This window comes from Carlito syrichta, unplaced genomic scaffold, assembly GCF_000164805.1.
Source record: "Carlito syrichta isolate Samal-C Ts95f unplaced genomic scaffold, Tarsius_syrichta-2.0.1 Scaffold309041, whole genome shotgun sequence".
Classification (NCBI taxonomy): Eukaryota; Metazoa; Chordata; class Mammalia; order Primates; family Tarsiidae; genus Carlito; species Carlito syrichta.
This window is the reverse complement of record NW_007253137.1, coordinates 64,933-84,171: the sequence shown is the minus strand read 5'-3', so window position 1 is coordinate 84,171 and position 19,239 is coordinate 64,933. Positions and strand designations below refer to the sequence as shown.

Below are 19,239 nucleotides of genomic sequence, written 5' to 3'. Positions count from 1 at the left end.
AGGGTTCTACCTCAGCCAATTCTGACTCAGTGGTCTGAGATACAACCTTAGAATCAGCATCTTTAAAAAGCCTCTCAGGTGATTCTGCTGTATGCATGGCCAGGACTGAGAGCCACAGGCCTCTTCTGCCTGGCACATCCTGTATTGTCCTTTGATCTTATTTTGCCTTTTCTTTGCCATTCTCTCTCCCCATCAACACTTACCTGGGGTAGAGCACATCTACCAGGGAGGCCAATGTGCCAGAGAAATGCTACCATGTGAAAGAGCCCATTCTAGTGCTTTCAAGGTATATGTTCTACTTCATGGTTCCATTTATGTGCATATTATTATATAGTCATCCCTTGGGTTACACTGGGGATTGGCTCCAGGACCCCCACATATAACCAAAATTCTGCATACTCAAGTCTCTCAGTTGGCCCTATAAAACTTGAATATAGGAAATGGCCCTACAAATATGTGGGTTTCAAATTCCATTAATGCTGTATTTTCCATCTGTACTTATTTGGAAAAAAGCCCCATCTACATGGACCTGTGCAGTTCAAACCCATGTTGTTCAAGGGTTAACTGTATATGTTGACAAAATATCAACATGCTTTTTCTGTGCACAAAATAGAAAGCAATGCAAATCACCCATAGCTAAAATAAAATGAAAGAAAAGAAAAAAGCCTTGCGATTTTTAAGACTGGTGGGGCCTAGTGAATGGGAAACCATATTTATGCTATTGGCACATCATAATCCATGTTAGCTGGCAAATCATGAAAACTGCAGCCCATGTCAGAATTAGGTTTGGATGATGCTAATTATAAATTAAAGTCTTTAGAAACACATCCCTCCTATAATGCTTTACTTCCCACGTGACCTTCTTTGTAGCTTCAGGAGTCTCAGAATCTGCCTATATTTTATCCCATTCACCCGAGACAATTTAAGAGTCTTGACAAGTGATTAGGAAATAATTTTTTTCCCTACATCTTTGCACTTCTTTCTCTAGGCATTTGCCTCAGTCAAGGGGAATATTGTCCCAACTTTAGTTCTGACCACAGAACAGTGGTGACAGTGGGGTGTCTCTCCTGCATACTTTAAGTGACCCAATAAAGAAGGTTACCCCGGACTTGCAGGGGGTCAAGGGAAATGGGGTGTTTTCTGCATTTGCCTTCTCATTTATTTAGAGACTCACACTGGGCTGTGATCTCTTTGAAGGCCAAATGGAAGGAAACACAGAGCTGTGAAAGCCCAGACTGGTACCACAATGGCTATTCATGAAGGGAGGAAATGCAATCCCTCTCCCAGGCCAAGGCAAGGGCAGGGTGGAGAGGGGAAGATTTAGAGATATTTAGCAGCAACAGAACCAGCCTGTAACATTTCTAGTGCATGTTCAGCATTTTATCCCTTTTCAAAGCATTTTCACATAATTTGTTGGCTCATCTGATTTTTATAAACCTGTGAAAAAGACAGGATAGGAATGATGAAACTAGAAGAAGAGGAAGTGAATATTAATTGCAAAAACGATTGAAAACTTATGCATACCCAGTGTTCTAAGCATTCCACTTAATCAGATTTAACTCTTTTTGTGTTGCAGAGAGTGTCCTCATAATTAACCTTATTTATTTGTTTATTTATTTATTTAATTTGAGCCAGAGCGTCACTCTGCTGCCCAGGCTGGCATAATCACAGCTTATCGCAGCTTTAACCTCCTGGACTCAGGAGATCCTTCCACCTCAATCTCCCAACTAGCTGAGACTACAGGCCCATGCCACCACGTCTGGAAAATTTTTTGATTTTTTGTAGAGATGAGGTCTTGTTATGTTGCTCGGGCTGGTTTTGAAAATTTATGCTCAAGCAATCCTCTAACCTCGGCCTCCCAAAGTGCTGGGATTATAGACATGAGCCATCTCACCCAGTCTTTTGTTTTAAAGAAAGATCAAGTGTGACCTGAGTTGAGTAACTAGTAGATTTCACTGCTGGGATCTAAGCCAGGTTTCTCTGACATCAGAGCCCTAGCTCTTCACCTCTGCTTCAAAATGCCTGCACAAAGGTCACATGGCTAGAAGAGGATCTGGACAGGACCTCTCCTGGGAGTGTCTCTCTCAAACAATAGAAGGAGGCTGGTCAGGTTTTGAAGCCAAAGTGGAGTCCAAGCCCACCCTCCCTCCCTTTAGAGGCCACTTTTCCACATGTGACTTTTCCTCCTGCACCCCATTGCTCAAGTCCTCCAGTGGATTGACTTCTTGCTGCCTCCAGCAATGCCCATCTCATCTCATCCATAGGGAATGTGACTGTGTATGCAAGGCACATTTCTGACACCTACATGGGGCTTGCCTACAGCAGGGCCTGTGCATGAGGACATGGAGCATCTTTGTGTGGGTTGTATACTGGGATGCCTGACTGGGGGTGTGGGGGGGTGGTGGCGGTGGTGCTGAAATCCAGCACCTGTTCCTCTGCCAGGTTCTGTTCACTCACAGTGGAGCTGTGTGCCTGGAAGCATCTTCTAATTAACACAAAGACCCTAGAGGTTAGCAGTAATGCCCTATCTTCCCATGCTCAACCTACCTACCCTGGGTCCCATAAGGAATGCATACTTTGCAAAGAACAGCCGGAGACTATAATAAGATAAATTAATTTTTGCTACTTTATAGCACCACCTATCCTCTTCCCCCCAATCCTATGTTTACCCTTAATACAATGTATGAAAATGTCATCAGTGGTTGAAAATACAGGCATTTAGAAGTTCATGGGGGAGATATTGTGGGTCAGTGGTTCTTAAACTTAAAAATGCACCAGTGTGATTTGAGGGCTTATTAAAACATAAATTGCTGGAGGCCCTACCCCCCAAATTTTTGATTCAGTACATCTAGGGAAGGGTAAGGTCCAAGGGTTGCATTTCTAATAAGTTCTGGGTCTGGGGTCCACATTTGGAGAACTACTATCTAGATATTTCCCAACTTATACTGTAGACAAGCTTCCTGTTCCACCGATTTTGTCCTTGTGAAAGCATACATGGCTACATAATACTATTTATAAGGGTAACAATAATAACAACAACAGCTAACATTAATTAAGCACTATTTCACTATTTTCTCATGGCATATGATATGTGTTCAGGGTCGGAGTGGGGGTGAAAAGAAAGAGATCAGCACAGAGTTTTGAGACCAAATACTTTCAAGTACACAGCCTTCCACAGTCAGACCCCTCACACTTGCAGGTAAGGATGTGAGAAAATAAAGGAAAAAAGGAAAAAGAGGAAAAAGTTGAGACTGGACTTGGTGGCTCAGACTGCAATCCTAGCACTTTGGGAGGCCAAGGTGAGTGGATTGCCAGCCCACAGGTTTGAGACCAGCCCGGGCAACTTGGCGAGACCTCATCTCTATAATAAATAAAAAAATTAGCCGGACGTAGTAGCATGCGCCTATAGTTCTGGCTACTTGGAAGACTGAAGTGGAAGGATTGCCAGTTCCCAGTGGTTGATGCTGGGGTGGTGGTGAGTGTGCCACTGCACTCCAGCCTGGGCGATGGAGTGAGACTTCCAACTCAAAAAAAAAACAAAAAAAAAACAAAAAGAAAAAAGTAGGGAATGCTCTACTTCCAAAAGGGTCAACTTAGGGAAATTAACCAGCAGCATTAGTGAGAAGTGATTGCTGAATTTCAAATCATGTTCTCCTTGGCATTTACCATTATTACTAGGTACTCTACATGGAGAGAACAGGTGACTAGATGTTCAGGTGTATGTGTGTGTGCGTGTGTGTGTGTGTTTACCCTTCATGCTCTGTCACTTCCTAGTCATTTAACCTTGGAAAAGTCTTTCACCTCCTTAAATTTCAACGAGGCATCTACAAAATAGAGATGATGATGATGATGATGATGATGATACTACGCTAGATTGTTTAATGTTCATGGATTCCTCCTCACTATGCTTATCCCTCTGCAGTGTGACTTTGCGGCTCTTCCCATGAAGAGGTGGAGTCTATTTCCCCACTCCCTAAACTTGGCCTGGGTAGTGATGTGCATTGACCAATAGAATGTGGCAAAAATGATGTGTGATTCCAAATTCCTAAACTTCAACAGACTTGTAGCTGCCACCCTTGCCATCTGGTGAAGTGGTCCTAAATCATTGTGAAGAGGAAGCTGGTATAGCCTACAGGCAGGAGAGGCCATGTAGAGCAGAACTTGGGTTCCCCAGTCTATAGCCAGCACAATAGTGAGGCTATTGTGAATCTGTGAGCTGAGTTCACCTTCCAAGCTGAATGCTGCTGTAAGAGTAAGTCTAGGAGAAACCAGCAGAGGAAACCACTCACCGATACAATAAAATTACGAGAAATTACGAACTATCATTGTTTAAGCTACCAAGTTTTGGGGATGTTTGTTACTTACAATTTTTGTTTGTTACAATAGTGATTGAAAATTGGTACAAGTACCCAACTTGCAGAGTATATGAAGGTGCTCAGCATGGTTTGTGACACATATACCTTGCTATTATTGTTACCTCTAAATTCTTTTCTTTGTAGTTCTGTATAACTTCTCTATGTTTTCTTTCTTTCTTTCTTTCTTTTTTGAGTTGGAGTCTTACTCTGTCGCCCAGACTGGAGTGCAGTGGCACGCTCCTGGCCACCACAGCCTCGACCTGTTGGGCTCTGGCGATCCTTCCACTTCAGCCTTCCAAGTAGCTGGAACTATAGGCGCGCGCTATCGCACCCGGCTAATTTTTGATTTATTGTAGAGATGAGGTCTTGCCAAGTTGCCCGGGCGGGTCTCAAACCTGTGGGCTCAGGCAATTCACTCACCTCGGCCTCCCAAAGCTCTGGGATTACAGGCTGAGCCATCGAGCCCAGGCTGTTTTCTTTCTTATCAATCAAAGGAACTCTTGACGGAAGGAATGACACAGGCACATGCCACTTTCTCTTTGGAAGTGTTCTGTGACATCTCTACCCCCACTCTTAACCCCATGTTCCAACCCTAGCTCTTTCTTTGATTGTGAGTCTAGAACATCATAGTCACTTAATAAATGTTAATTAGTGCGAATGATGTAATATTTCCAAGCATAAAATTTGAGGATTTCTGTTGTTATTCTTTCTCCTTTAGATTTGTATCTCAGCTTTCATGTTCTATATTCTACCTGATGTTATGTATTTATGAAAACAATAGGAATGACAGATAATTTAATAGTATCACTAATTAAAATAGCAAGTAGGAACTGATGGTTATTTCTGGATGAGCATTGAAAACATATATCTGAGATCTTTCTCTACATACTTTCTCTACATACGTCCCTTCTGGGACATGGGAGAATCATTACAGGGCTCTGATACCATCTAAATCTTTTTATGTTCTTAGCAGAGTGCTGAGCCCACACTCAAGGATTCTGACCACATTGTGCTGTGTGTGTGATTCTATAACACCATCTTTATGATTTATTTTTACATCTTGCATCCATATTAAGGAGGAGCCTGTGACTGGTAAGCAATCTGCCATAGTATCATCATCATCATCATCATCATCATCATCATCATCATCATCTCTATTTTGTAGCTGCCTAACTTGAAACTTAAGGTTAAAGACTTCATTTTACATTCCCAATGTCTGCCAAATAGTAGGTGCTCAACAAATGAGTATGAAGTAATGACCAGGTTGAAGTGATAAAGTCCTCAAGTTTCTCTACAATGCTAATTTTAGGTAAAAATCAGAATCACTTTCTAACTTTCCATTTCACCCCATCCTGGTTCCTTTACCCTCCCTTCCATGCTCTCCCACCTCTTGTTAGGTTAACTTCCATATTTAGGCACAGTTCAAATATTCCCTCCTCCAGAAGACATTTTCTGAAACCTCTATCCCAGTCAGGACCCTCTTCTTCATATTCTATAAAAGCCTGTGTATATCTCTATTTTCTTCAACACCTTGGTAGATAGTGAGTTCCTTCAGGGTAACAATTTTGTCATTTGCCTTTATGTCCTAGTAATGGGTAACAACAATAGCTATTATTTTTTAAACACTTACTAAGGAACAGGTTGTCCCTCTTAATCCTTGAAACAGCCCTCAGAGGTGGAGACACCATTTTACAGACAAGGAAACCGAGGCTTAGAGAGTTTAAGTAACTGAGTCATATAGCTGGTAGGAGGCAAAGTGAGGGCTTTGAGTGAGTTCTTTAGCAGTTTGTGTTCTGACACCAGTTGTTTCTCAAGAAATGTTTGTTGAGTGGGCGAACATTTTCCAAAGTTACTGAATTGAACAGCCATCATTGCCTCCTCTTCTTTTTTTTACACGTGTGTGTGTGTGTGTGTGTGTGTGTGTGTGTGTGTGTGTGTATGTGTGTGTGTGTGTGTACAAGAGTTAAAGGGTGGCTAAGAAATGAAATGGGGGAAATAGAAGGTACAAAAAGGAACCGGATAATTAGTTCATGAATGAAATGTAGATATATTAGATAACATAAACATATTAAACTCTAAATACACACACATTTCAAAACATGGAGGGAATAAAAAGTATAGTGACTAAGTATGACCTAGCAGTACCCAAGGAGTCAGCAATCCTTCCCACTTCCATACCACTTCAAGATACTCAACTCCCAGCACTTCTTTCCATTCTCCCTACTCAGTTTCACCCCACTGTGCTCTGCTTCACTCCACTCCACTCCACTCTACTCCACTCCACTCCACTTCTTTCCATTCTCCTAACCTCCACTCCATTTTGCTCCATTACATTCCACTTTTCCTTTTCTTTCCCTTATTTTACATAAAACGTTATGAAGTATTAAGCACTATGCTCATGTCCTGGAGATGCAGCCGAATAAATACAGTCCCTACCCTCCAAAAACTCCTATTCCTGTCATTACCCAGTAACAGGCCACCCCAACCTACTATCCAATTAGACTAAGTTAATATAAAATTAAACCAGGTGCTGTCTGATAAAGAAAACAATGGAGACGCAGAGATTTTCTTTTTACATGATTTCAAGTAACTAAGTTGAATGATGATTTTACTCCTCTCTTATACTCTTCTGGGTGGCCTCTGTTGAGATAGAGTACCTTTTGAAATTATTCACAAAGGACAGGCATTTTATATGCCAAGTGACTTCTCTGTACTTTTCAAGGTATCTAATTATAGTTGTTTATAATGGACTGTTGTAATGTTAAAGCTCTTGCTAAATCAAATAATGATCCAGCAGGGATGCCTAGACTAAGGCTTTAGCATTGAGAGTTGCAAATTTAGAAATTGTCTTTGGAAAAAGCATAGCTTTTATACATTAGCTTCCCAGCATATAGTCATGATTTTGCCTAAGCTTCAAGGAAAAAACTAGATAACTAGTGCGGCTGAGCATTTTTTCATGTATCTGTTGGCTGTTCATATGTCTTCTTTTGAGAAGTACCTATTCATGTCTTTTGCCCTATTCATATCTTTTTAATGGGGCTGTTTGTTTTTTTTCTTTTTGGTATGTTTGAGTTCCTTGCAGATCCTAGATATTAGGCCTTTGTCAGATATACAGTTGGAAAATATTTTTTTCTTAGTCTGTGGCTTGTCTCCCTGCCCTCTTGATGGTTTCTTTGGCTTTGCAAAAGCTTGTCAGTTTGATAAAGTCCCACTTGTCTATCTTATCTCTTATGGCATGGGCACTTGGGGTTTTGATCAGGAATTGGTTGCCAGTTCCAATTTCCATAAGGGTGTCTCCTACATTTTCTAATGTTCTTGTAGTTTAAGGTTTTACATTTAGGACTTTGATCCATTTAGAGTTGACTTTTGTCTATGGTGATAGGTAGAAGTCTTGTTTTAATCTTCTGCATGTGGTTAGCCAGTTTTCCCAGCACCATTTACTGAATAGATTCTCCTCCAGTGGTTGGTGGTAGAGGCTTTGTTGAAGTTGAGTTGGTTGAGAAATTGAGGTTTTGCTTCTGGAATCTCTATCCTGTTCCATTGGTCAATATGCCTGTTCTTGAAAAAATGCTCAGCCTCACTGGTCATCAAAGAAATGCAAATTAAAACGACACTGAGGTACCACCTAACTTCAGTCAGGATGGCCATCATCAATAACTCAAAGGATGTGGGGCAAAGGGAACACTTCTACACTGTTGGTGGGAGTGTAAACTAATACAACCTCTGTGAAAAACAGTTTGGCGATTCCTAAAAGATCTAAAAATTGACCTTCCATATGACCCTACCATCCGCCTACTGGGAATATACCCAGAGGAACACAAATCACACTATGAAAAAGATACCTGCACATACATGTTTATTGCAGCCCACTATTCACAATAGCAAAAACATGGAACCAACTGTGCTGCCCAATGAAAGAAGACTTTATAAAAAAATGTGGTACATATACACGATGGACTATTATGCAGTCATAAAGAAGGACAAAATTATGAACTTCACAGCAACTTGGATGGACTTAGAATCTATAATACTGAGTGATCTATCACAGAAACAAAGAACTGAGTATCACATGTTCTCACTCATAAGTGAACTTTGAACAATTATTGTGATACTATAAGAAAAGTATTGCCAGTAGTGGGAAATTGCGGGGGGCAATTGCTGGGGATTGGCAGTAGTGGGATTCTGCCAGGGGAGGGAAGGACACACCTCATCAACAAGGGTACCTGCATAATGAACATTTTTATACTTAACCCTGAATTGTACCCCACATATCTAAAATAAAAAAATTTAAAACAAAAGCAAAACCAAAAACTAGAACATGAGGTAGTTGGTTACATAGTCATTCTAGTGCCCTATCTGGGAACACATATAAACATTGCAGTGGATTTTCCTCTGAAAAATGTCTAAAAAAAAAGTCGCCAGTGTGTTCATCATGATCCCAGCTGCAAGCTCAAGCCCCAGGCTTGAGGCTGGATCATGCAAGCTGTAAAAAGTGCTGGAATGGCCCAGGGGGTGTTGTGCCTGCCACAGAGCCCTGGGCAAAAATGGGAGAATATTCTTTCTGCTGAAAGGCAATCTTTTAGTGTTCAGGCAGATGGGTTTTTCTATTGTAGTCTGTACTCAATCGGTTTCTTATTTGATACACTTAATATTTTTTTCTGTATTGTCATCTGTATTTAAACTCAAATGTAAATGAGTACTTTGTAAACTGATGTTAGCATGGAAGTGATGGCAGAGGCACGTTCAACCTAAAGGACAAAGTATTCCACCAAAAAGCATCATTTTCAAAAGGAAGTGGCAAATCTCTCACTCATGTCAGTGGTTGAAAGGGCTTGGGAGTTAGGGAGAGCACAGTGCCAGTTCATGATGGCATCCTTAAGTCACAGCTCTCCTGCTCCCATTTCCTGTCTTCCTTTCTCACCTTCCAAGCTCAGACAGATCTGAAACCATAATTATCAAGCTAGGTGAGATGGGTAAAAAACTCACCTTGTACTACCTTGGCCCATAATTTATAGAACTTGGAGAGTGAGAGAATTTGGACTTGCTTCCCTTTCCCTACTTTAAGACCAAACTGAGTGGGGTGATAGGAGAGAAGAAGGTAACATTTAAGTCCAATTTAGAGTTGGGTTATTTCCTGGAGTGTATTTTTTTTGTTAATGCATTGAGAATGATTATTGAGTTTGAAGGTGATGCAACGCATATTCAGAAAAGGAATAGGGCTTTCCTAACTTTTATTCAGAGACAAGGGAAGAGCTAGGTTACAGAGATTTATAGTAAAGGAAAAGTGGAGATAAAAATAAAGTCCCATGAGTTATTCAACGTACTGGCTATATCTATTTTGTGATCAATAATGAAGCATGTGCTCAGTAGTTGGGAACCATATACAATATTAAATTCTGCACAATGCAAGAGAAATCAGAGCTCTAGATAGATGTTAACTTATATGAATAGTGTTGGACTTTTACTTTCTTTAAATGACTTGGGTTGCTTATTAGGAAAAAGCTAAACACTGCCAAGTGGAACCTTAGCTTTTTGGACTTGCTGTAATTACATTGTTACTGCCCAAATGGAGCCTGAAACTTCAAGAGGAAAGCAAAACCAAAGAGAAGAACACCTGAAACAGAAGTGTTTATTTGAATGGACTCCTATGATGGTGCCATCGCTGCCTCTCAGTCATTTGACTTATCTGTCACGTTGAGGACTAAAGAAGGTCACAGGTGGATTCAAAGATATTGATTTGTAAGTGATACATGATTTTGCTTATCTTTGGGCTCTCAAACCAATTATAGTGATTCCTGAATCTGTCATTACTTTGAGACTCTTTCTCCTCCCTTACAGGATAAATGATTGTGACATATATGCAGGGCACCTGCAAGGTACTGATTTTAATTTCTGTTTCCTGGTTTCAGGCCATGTGTACAACGATGGACCCTGACTTTGGCTCAATGTGGCCCACCTGCAGAAATGTGCAGTTATGCCATTATTTTTATGAAGGTGTTGAAATTTTATTTCAATTTCAAGAATATTTTTTCATTGTGAAAATTAACATTCTAGAACTCAGAGTGCCCTACTGCAGGAGTGGCATTTTCAGCATAACAAGTCTTTTCAAGTGATGGGCTTTCTGGGATCAGGCATAACCACACTACACACCCCCTCTCCTTTTACCTCTTCAGTGGTGCTGGAGAAGGGCAGAGTAGTTGACAGAATCCATGATGTGTCTGGAATTCCAGTCATGTGCAGATTGGGGTTCTGCCTCTCACTGCTGTTTCGGCTGTAGTTTTCTGCAGTACTTCTGATGAAGGGTTCTGTGGTATTCCCAGCAGGGTGTTCCAGGCTATATGGAACAGCTTTGAAAGTGGTGAGAATCTGGGGAGGATCTGTGTTTCTAGTGCTTCTCACAGAAACTTCTGCTCCCAGGTCAGCTAAGGTAAAGAAAAGATAATTGTGAAAATTATTCTCATGTTTTATGGATTCTTCACATAAAGACAATTTTACTTAGAAAAAAGACCGTTTTCACAATGGGCATGTGTGTAAGCTTCAATTATACGAAAAAAAGGCACATCTGCTTTGAGTGTGTGACAATTTACCCATTCACCCTGTCCTATTCACCTATCCTTTATCCATCTATTAATTTTATGTGGTGGAGAGAAAGTTGTAGAAATGAAGCTATCAGAAAAAAAAATCAGGTCTATGTAGATGACAGATTTCAACTTATTCTAGGAACACTTAGGGAATCAACTGAGTGGGTGTGGGGGGGGGTCCATGAATCTCCAAAAACTTATGCAAAATTCTGTATACATAGGCTTCTTCTTCTGTGGGATGCTGTCATAGCTTTCATTAACTTTGCAAAGGGAATGTTAAACAAAATACCAGGTGGAGGATCACTGTTAATGACTTGTCTAACTTCCCTGTGAAGATTGACGATTCCTTGGAAAGCAATGACACTTCTTTAACCACAGCACAAACTATTTCTGAGCCTATGTGAGTCTCAAATCATGAGACTGTTGTACTTTCTAAGCTACCTCCTGGAAGACCTGTGAATTGATTTACAATTTATGAGCTGGTGGGATTAATTTATAGCTTGCTTTACAAGACTGAATTGGCCATATATTTTTTAAAAATAATCGCTTATGGATTAGGTTCACCTAGCCATCATTTTAAAATGTGCTCTGTGTCTCTTTGAATCTTGTTAATGTGGAAATTCTGATGCAGTAGAGATTGTCAGATTCAGCATTTCTAACAAGCTCTCAGGTGATGCTGGTCTTTGGATTACACTTTGTGCAGCAAGACTCTAGAGCTCAGTTGTATAACATGAAGCATTGGGAAGTTCTATAAATTATGGGCCAAGGTAGTACGTTTAGATGTTTCTATCGACTCCATGGCACTCCAAGAGTTTTATGGGATATACAGCCCCACAGAATCTTATCAAGTTGGATAACCATAACTTTGAAGTGTTTCTGATTTAAAGACTGGAAGAGTAAAGATTTTATTTTTCACGACTTCTTTACTAACTCATTCATTCAAACAACTATTTATTAGGCAACAATATGTGCCAGGTGGAGGTCTCTTGCAGAAACTATTAATCACCACATTTTCCCTGTGCTGGTCTGCCTTACTGACTTCTCTTTAGAACCTCATCCCTTTCCATTTCAATTTTAACTGATTAATATATTTTACATAAAAAGTATGTATAAAAGAGGGGGACAAGGCACAAAAAGAGCACTAAGATGGAAAAGACATTTTTATAATTTAGCCAGATACAAATATCAGCAGTTCTCCTAAAAGTTAATGAAATAATCTTGGCTATCAAGCATCCTTTCCTTGAGAAGAAGAGGGTTGTACAAATCACCTTGTATAAAGCGTTGGTAGACTTAGCAAATAAAAACTAGAATTTTAGCAAATAAACGATACATTTTTAGTTTAATCTAGTATATCTGGTATATACCAAATATACAATACTACAAATATTACTTTACATATTGTATTATATAGAAAAAGTATACTCAAAATTATTTGTTACTTCTTTGACATTCCAGTGTAACTGCCTGTTGTGTATATTACCAGGCAACCCGACTTGTAAAAATGCTAGATCTAGGTTTTGATAGATTTTTGGGCATTCCCCCTGGCTTGCGTTTGTTTTTATCCCTCTGAATCTTGTGTTACCCTCACTATCGTTGAGCCTGGGTTAGCCACTCTTGACATAGACCAGAGGACTTATTTATTCTTGGGGTGTTTTCTACTTGACAAACTCAACCATACTATTAACGAGTACCTGTACAACACACTCCAAGATGCAGCCTTAATTCTGCAGTCTTAATTGAGATAGGTGCTTGAATGTTTCCTTAAGTAGACATTTGTTTATTGTGGGGATGTGAAAATGTCTGTATATGGAGATCAGCAGTTTGATTGTTTTGAGCTTTGTCGACTGCTACTCATGACAATTTTAGCTCTTAGACCCTCAAAAAAAATTTAACCATGGGGTTAGAACAAAACCAAGCTTCTAAACACCTAGCATATAATTATGTGCCTTCGCATGTCAACCCATGCTTACTCTTCTTTACTAAGGAGCAGTTGGTAAATTTTTATCCTAAGAACTTTTATAAAATGAACCAACCTACATAATTGATTCAGTGGATGAAACTGGACTCCCTCAAAATTTAACAAATAATCAAACACTCTGGAAATTTCCTTTGTAAATAACATGACTTACTACCATTGCATGCAGCTTTGGACTATCTTATGGAAAACATTTCAGTTTTCTGTAATTGTCTTTAATTAACCTTCTAAATATATTTTTTAAAACACCCCAAACCAAACAAGTACCCTTTCCATTTTAGGTCACCACCTTTTTTCCAAAGAAAGAAACTACAGAATAGTCAAGTCAGTACCCCTTCATTTTGTGTCTGTGTTTTTAACTTATGCTATTTAAGAAGCAAGAAAGAAGCTTTAGCGTTAACATTCAGCTTCCAAGTTTAGTGAAGGTTAAAGCTGTGGTTTGCGGACTTCAGTTGGTGTCAGAATCACCTTAGGAATTTGTTAGAATAGGGAAGCCTTGGCCCTGCCCCTAGAAATGGTGATTCTGTAGATATGGTGTGGGATCCAGAGCTTGCTTTTCTATCAAGTTTCTCAGGTGATTCTAAGATACATGTAAGTATATGGTTTTAGTCATGTACACAATATGAGCCAAAAGGAATCCCAATCACTTCTTAAATGGATATTGAAGTTTGATAAACTAGATAGGAGGAAAGAAAATTCATTTATAGAAGTATGTAAAGTGATCAAAATAAGTTTATTTTTCTATCTCCCAAACGCTTTGTTGAAATAGGTGCTACTAAGTTAATAAATAGTAGATCTTTGGATATTTTGGTGTCTATGAATTCTTCTGATGTTCTTTAAAATATATATATATATATACACACACACATATATATACATACACACACATATATATATATACATTTCACAGTTCATGAAAAAGCAAGATATTTTGACAAATGCAAGGAAAAGTTCTTACACAATGGAACAATATGTTAAAGCTATTTTAAAAAGGTTATTGTGCTATTGCTACTACATTGTTTCCACACTATAACACAATTCCTAGAATACAGTTCAAGGCAGGTGGACTATTTTGGGTTTAATCAAAAAAATTTTTAGCACTTGAATAGCAATAGCTCTTTTTATAGGGCAATATAACCTATAAAGTGTTTTTTGACTGCATCATATCAAGACTAACTTTTAAATACATTTTTAAAAGGGCAATTTGCATTTTAGCTTGTGATTGGCTAAAAACTAACAATAGAAATGAGATTTTTGTATAATGATAATAAAAATAGCTCACAATTTGTTAGCTTCCCTTCTTTAAATGACACAAATATCTTGTAACCATGCTGAAAACAAAATAATCTGAATACACCTCATTTGGGGAACAGAACATCTTTTTCTCACTAGGTTTCTTTTCTTTTCTTTTCTTTTCTTTTTTGGTGGGAGTGTAAACTAGTGCAGCCTCTGTGGAAAACAGTGTGGTGATTCCTAAAAGTTCTAAATATCAACCTTTCCTATGACTCCACAATCCCCCTCCTGGGAATATACCCGGAAGAACTCAAATATTCTATAAAAAGATACCTGCACATGCATGTTTATTGCAGCATCGTTCACAATAGCAAGAACATGGATCCAAAGAGGACTGGATCAAAAAAAGTGGTACAGATACACAATGGAATATTATGCAGCCATAAAGAAGAACAAAATCATGAATTTCACAGCAGCCTGAATGAACTTAGAGTCTATAATGTTGAGTGGTCTTTCATGGAAAAAAAGAACTGAGTATCACATGTTCTCACTCATAAGTGCACCTTGAACAACTATCATAATACTATAAGAAAAGGATTGACAGTAGTGGGAAACTGCAGGGGCAAGGAGGTGGGATTGGCAGTAGTGGGAAACTGCCTGGGGAAGGGGGGGTACACCTCATCAACAAGGGTACCTACACAATGAATATTTGTATACCTAACCCTGAATTGTACCCCACAATTTTAAAATAAAAAAAAATTTTTTTTAAAGAATATCTTAACTATATTGGTATTTTCTGTGTTGTAGGAAGATGTCAAATATGGCATGCCTTTTAAAAGTAAGTTAATCATCTGGAAAAGAGATAATACATGAAACAAGATACTGCAGATCTGTCTGTCTGTCTATCTGCTTATCTAGCTGGCCCTTTGTATTTGTGGGTTCCACATCTGTGGAGTCAACCAATCATGGATCAAAAACTTAGGAAAAAGAAAGGATGGTTGCATCTGAACTGAACGTGTACAGACCTTTTTTCTTGTTATTATTCCCTAAACAACACAGTATAACAACTGTTTACATTTATATTGTATTAGGTATTATAAGTAATCTAAGATGATTTAAAGTATACAGGTAGATGTGCATTGGATATGTATATACAAATACCACATCATTTTATATAAGGAACTTAAGCATCCCTGGATTTTGGCATCTGCAGGTTGTCTGGGAACCAATCCCCCACGAATACTGAAGGATGATTGTTCTCTCTCTACCTCTGCCTCTCTCAATAAGATTGGACTAGAATAAAGGTAATGTGAAAAGAACGGAAAAAATAATAGTCTAAACAACTTTTGGTAATGGTAAAAAGAATAATGAACATTTCTTAAAATATAATAAGTGAAATAAAGAATACACTTAAGATACATTTCTAAATTACTTTAAAACAACAAAAGATTAGCAAAAAAGTAAAATTAATAAGCAGAAATTGTTACTGAAATATAGTATAGTAAAATACCAAAGCATAGTATAGTAAAATACCAAAGCATAGCATAGTAAACCTTTTAGATTTTTAAAAAATGGAAAGACTAACTAAACCAAAGCAATACTTTTCAATGGTCAGTGATTATTCAACAACTGCTATGCTTTATCTCAATATCCCATATTTTGGGGGAAAGAAAGAATGAGACATGGAGTAGATAGAAATCAGGCTGGACAGAGGAGAAAGAATGGCATCTAAGTTCAGGGCTGTTCGGCTGTGGGAGAAAGATGCTGACAAGCATCTTTCCTTACAAGATTAGGAAAAAGGGAGGCAGAAAAGGGGTGAAGAATTTAGCATGCCCAGGACTAACTTGCCTATCAGGCCTGCAGGCATGGTACCTAGGGCCCATGATATTTTTAGGGTGACAAAATGATTTAATTTCTTTGAAAATATATTTTAAAAGGTATCTTTTAAGTCAAATAAAATATTTTAATTTTTCCACACTTCAGGAAAAATAAGAATTATAGGCTTCATGAAAATCGATTGAATTATTTTCTTTTTTTTTTTTTTTCAGTAGAAGAAGGCAACCACAGAGGAAAAGAGCCCAGGGCCTCTGAAAGTCATATGTAGCCTGCATGTGCCCTAAGAAGTTCATTGATATGTCACAGGCTGAAAACAGCTAGGGAACTCTGGATGCTATATCAGTTATCTCAATGATCATATCAATCATAATGATAATCATTGATAATAGCACTTTCAGATATATTAAAAATGGCCCATTACAAGGTCCATTACAAGCCCATGTTGATATAACGATGCAAAGAGAAAACAAACTCTAAAATGACTACGACAGCCAGTTTGGTCAAGGTGTCTGTATACACAAAAGACGTTTTCTGCTTTGTTTTGTTTCCCCACAAACCCTTTGTACTCACAGTACTTCTGTCAGCCACTAAAGCAATATTTTCTTCCCCAACAGTGGATATGATTAGTTATCTTTTATAATACTTATGCATTTTACTCCCTTTCCTAAATTACTACAATTAAACAATTTCTTCAACCAACAGTTATATCAAGCCTATTAACTATGATTTACTTCACCAGCAAAATCTCTTTTAGGGATTTCACCAACTCAGCCATCTCAGGGACACTTGAACATTTGTCTACAAAAATGTGCCTGCCCTCAGATAAATATGAGATTTGAAGGAACAAATCTGAAGTAGGTACTGAATAAGTATTGATTGCTTGACTGACATCCTAGATTCAATGTTACGTTCTTCATAATGGGAAACATCTGAGTGAAAGTAACAATTTTAGACAATCATTCAGTTTTTTATAAATGAAAGGAGACTTGGCATCCCTTGGAAAAGGTACCCATTGCCAATTACTGCAGGAGAAGAAGGAAAAGAAGAGGAGAGAAAGGAAGGAAGGAGGGAAGGAAAAAAAGGAAGGAAGGAAAGAAAAGAAAGAAAAGAAAAGAAGAAGTATCCAAACCATGGTTGACATTTGAAGGAAGGAAGAAAGAAAGAAAGGAAGAAAGAAAAAGAAAGAAGGAAAGAAAAAAAGAAAAGAAAATGTATCCAAACTATGGATGGACTTTTGCACACTTCACCTGAAAAAACTACACAGGAACAGTCTATCTGCCAATGGATTTGTGCTGGTGTTGAAACCAGTTGCAGGTTTAGAATGTTTTAATTTCCCCCATCAAGGATTATTTGTTTAGATTTACTAGCAAACCAATAATATTTTTGGAGTAAACTTCCCTGTTTCCCATATAGACATTGCGGCCAAGGAATGAGAAATTTTCCCTGTCCGGTAGGTCCATAAAGCTTCAATAATTGGGCACTGTAGCCTTTGTTGTCTGCTTTTGGCCAAGATGAATTCCCTGCTGGAATATATGCAATTGTGAGTTTTAACGGGTTGGTGGGTTTAAAAATTATACTTGGATTATATAGAAGATGAAGGCAACCATCATGATTTCAAGAGTGGTATTCCTCAAAGTAGTCAAAGTTTTATTAATTCCTTGTTCTTTTATTGTTCCCTACCATTCTGACATCAAACACTTTCTGGTAGTTGAAACATTTATTAATTCAATCAGCAAGAAGAAAAGAGGTAGTTTAGTGATAATCGAGATAGCTAAACTATAATAAAACCTTGCTGGCACTCAAAAGACTTTAAAAATATGCAGGTTAAAAATTATCCATGACCAATTTTGAAAAGGATAGATGCTTAGTGTGACATACATATTAAAGAGAGAATTTCTTTTTTCTATTTTCACTCTATTGTAATTGCCTATTAATTTACTTATCTGACTTCCCCACTACTCTTAAGGAGTAAGACAGATTTAGTGATTTTCAAATTTGGCTGCACATTAGAATCACTTAGGAAGCATTTTTAAAATGCAATATATGCTTTAATTGGACTAAAGAATAAAGCCCAGGCTTCAGCCTCTAGTATTATTTAAAATCTACCACGTGAGTCTAATAAGCACTTTGGGTTGAGAATTGTTGGTGTAGGGTACTTTAGTTACCAGCACAAGCTCTGGTACATAGTAGGTGTTAGATAAATATTATTTGGGTACTTGAATAAGACCTTTACTATTTCCTTTATGAAACAAATATGAAACAAGTGGCTCAGATTTTTACCTTCATAGGTATGGCATGTGATTTTTTTGGTATATTCTTCAGTAAAAGATGCTGTGGATTAATAATATGCATATTAGTGCTCCTTTAGAATATGATATTAAGTTATTAAATTTATTTTTTTTGAGTTGGAGTCTCACTTTGTCGCTCAAACTGGAGTGTAGTGGCCGCTCCCGACCACCGCAGCCTCTACTTGCTGGACTCCGGCGATCCTTCCGCCTCAGCCTTCCAAGTAGCTGGAATTACAGGCACGTGCTACCATGCCCGGCTAATTTTTTTGATTTATTGTGGAGATGAGGTCTTGCCATGTTGCCCTGGCAGGTCTTAAACCCGCAGGTTCAGGCAATTCACGCACCTCGGCCTCCCAAAATGCGGGATTACAGGCTGAGCCACCGAGCCCGGCCAAGTAAATACATTTTAAAAAGTGCTTTTGGAGTTATTCACTGAAAACATATCAATTTATTTTAGTTAATTTTTCACAGTGGATTCTCTAACAAATCAGTTACTTTTCATGCTATAGGTCTACAAATACCATTATTAATCTTTAATCAATGGTAAGTTTAAGATGGAGCAGAAAAATGTGTCTGTTAGCTTACAATTGTGTTAAAGCAAAAGTCTGTGTTATAGTTATGTAAGTTAAATATAAGGGTTTGTGTGTGTGTGTGTGTGTGTGTGTGCCCTAATTGTGCAAATTTTAATTCTGCATTTTTCAGAAATCTATTTTTTTCCCCAGTGCATATTATTGGGCATGTAGGAATAGGGCAAGTTCAGTGATAAATTGCAAATGGTCTAGTCTATACACTTTACTTTTGAAATGAAGTATATAACTGGACATATTTTTTATGAGGGTCAAAGGAGACAGTTTATCCATGAATGATCTTTGTCTTGAATAAGTCTCCACTAAATCATTATCTACTTCCTTTTGAGTTTCAACTAAATAATCTTATGTTAAATAAGTTTTGATTGGAGATGAAATTCACTT

The 19,239-nt window shown here is 38.2% G+C and overlaps 1 protein-coding gene across 1 annotated transcript in view; it reads right to left on the bottom strand.

Annotated features, from left to right (window-relative positions):
* The window catches only part of PTPRB (protein tyrosine phosphatase, receptor type B), a 141,858-nt gene that overhangs the window by 119,015 nt on the left and 3,604 nt on the right, over positions 1-19,239 (bottom strand). Inside the window, exon 3 of the mRNA XM_008066607.2 lies at positions 10,521-10,777. Within this exon, the coding sequence (XP_008064798.1) occupies positions 10,521-10,777 (257 nt within the window). The remainder of the gene's footprint in view (positions 1-10,520; positions 10,778-19,239) is intronic.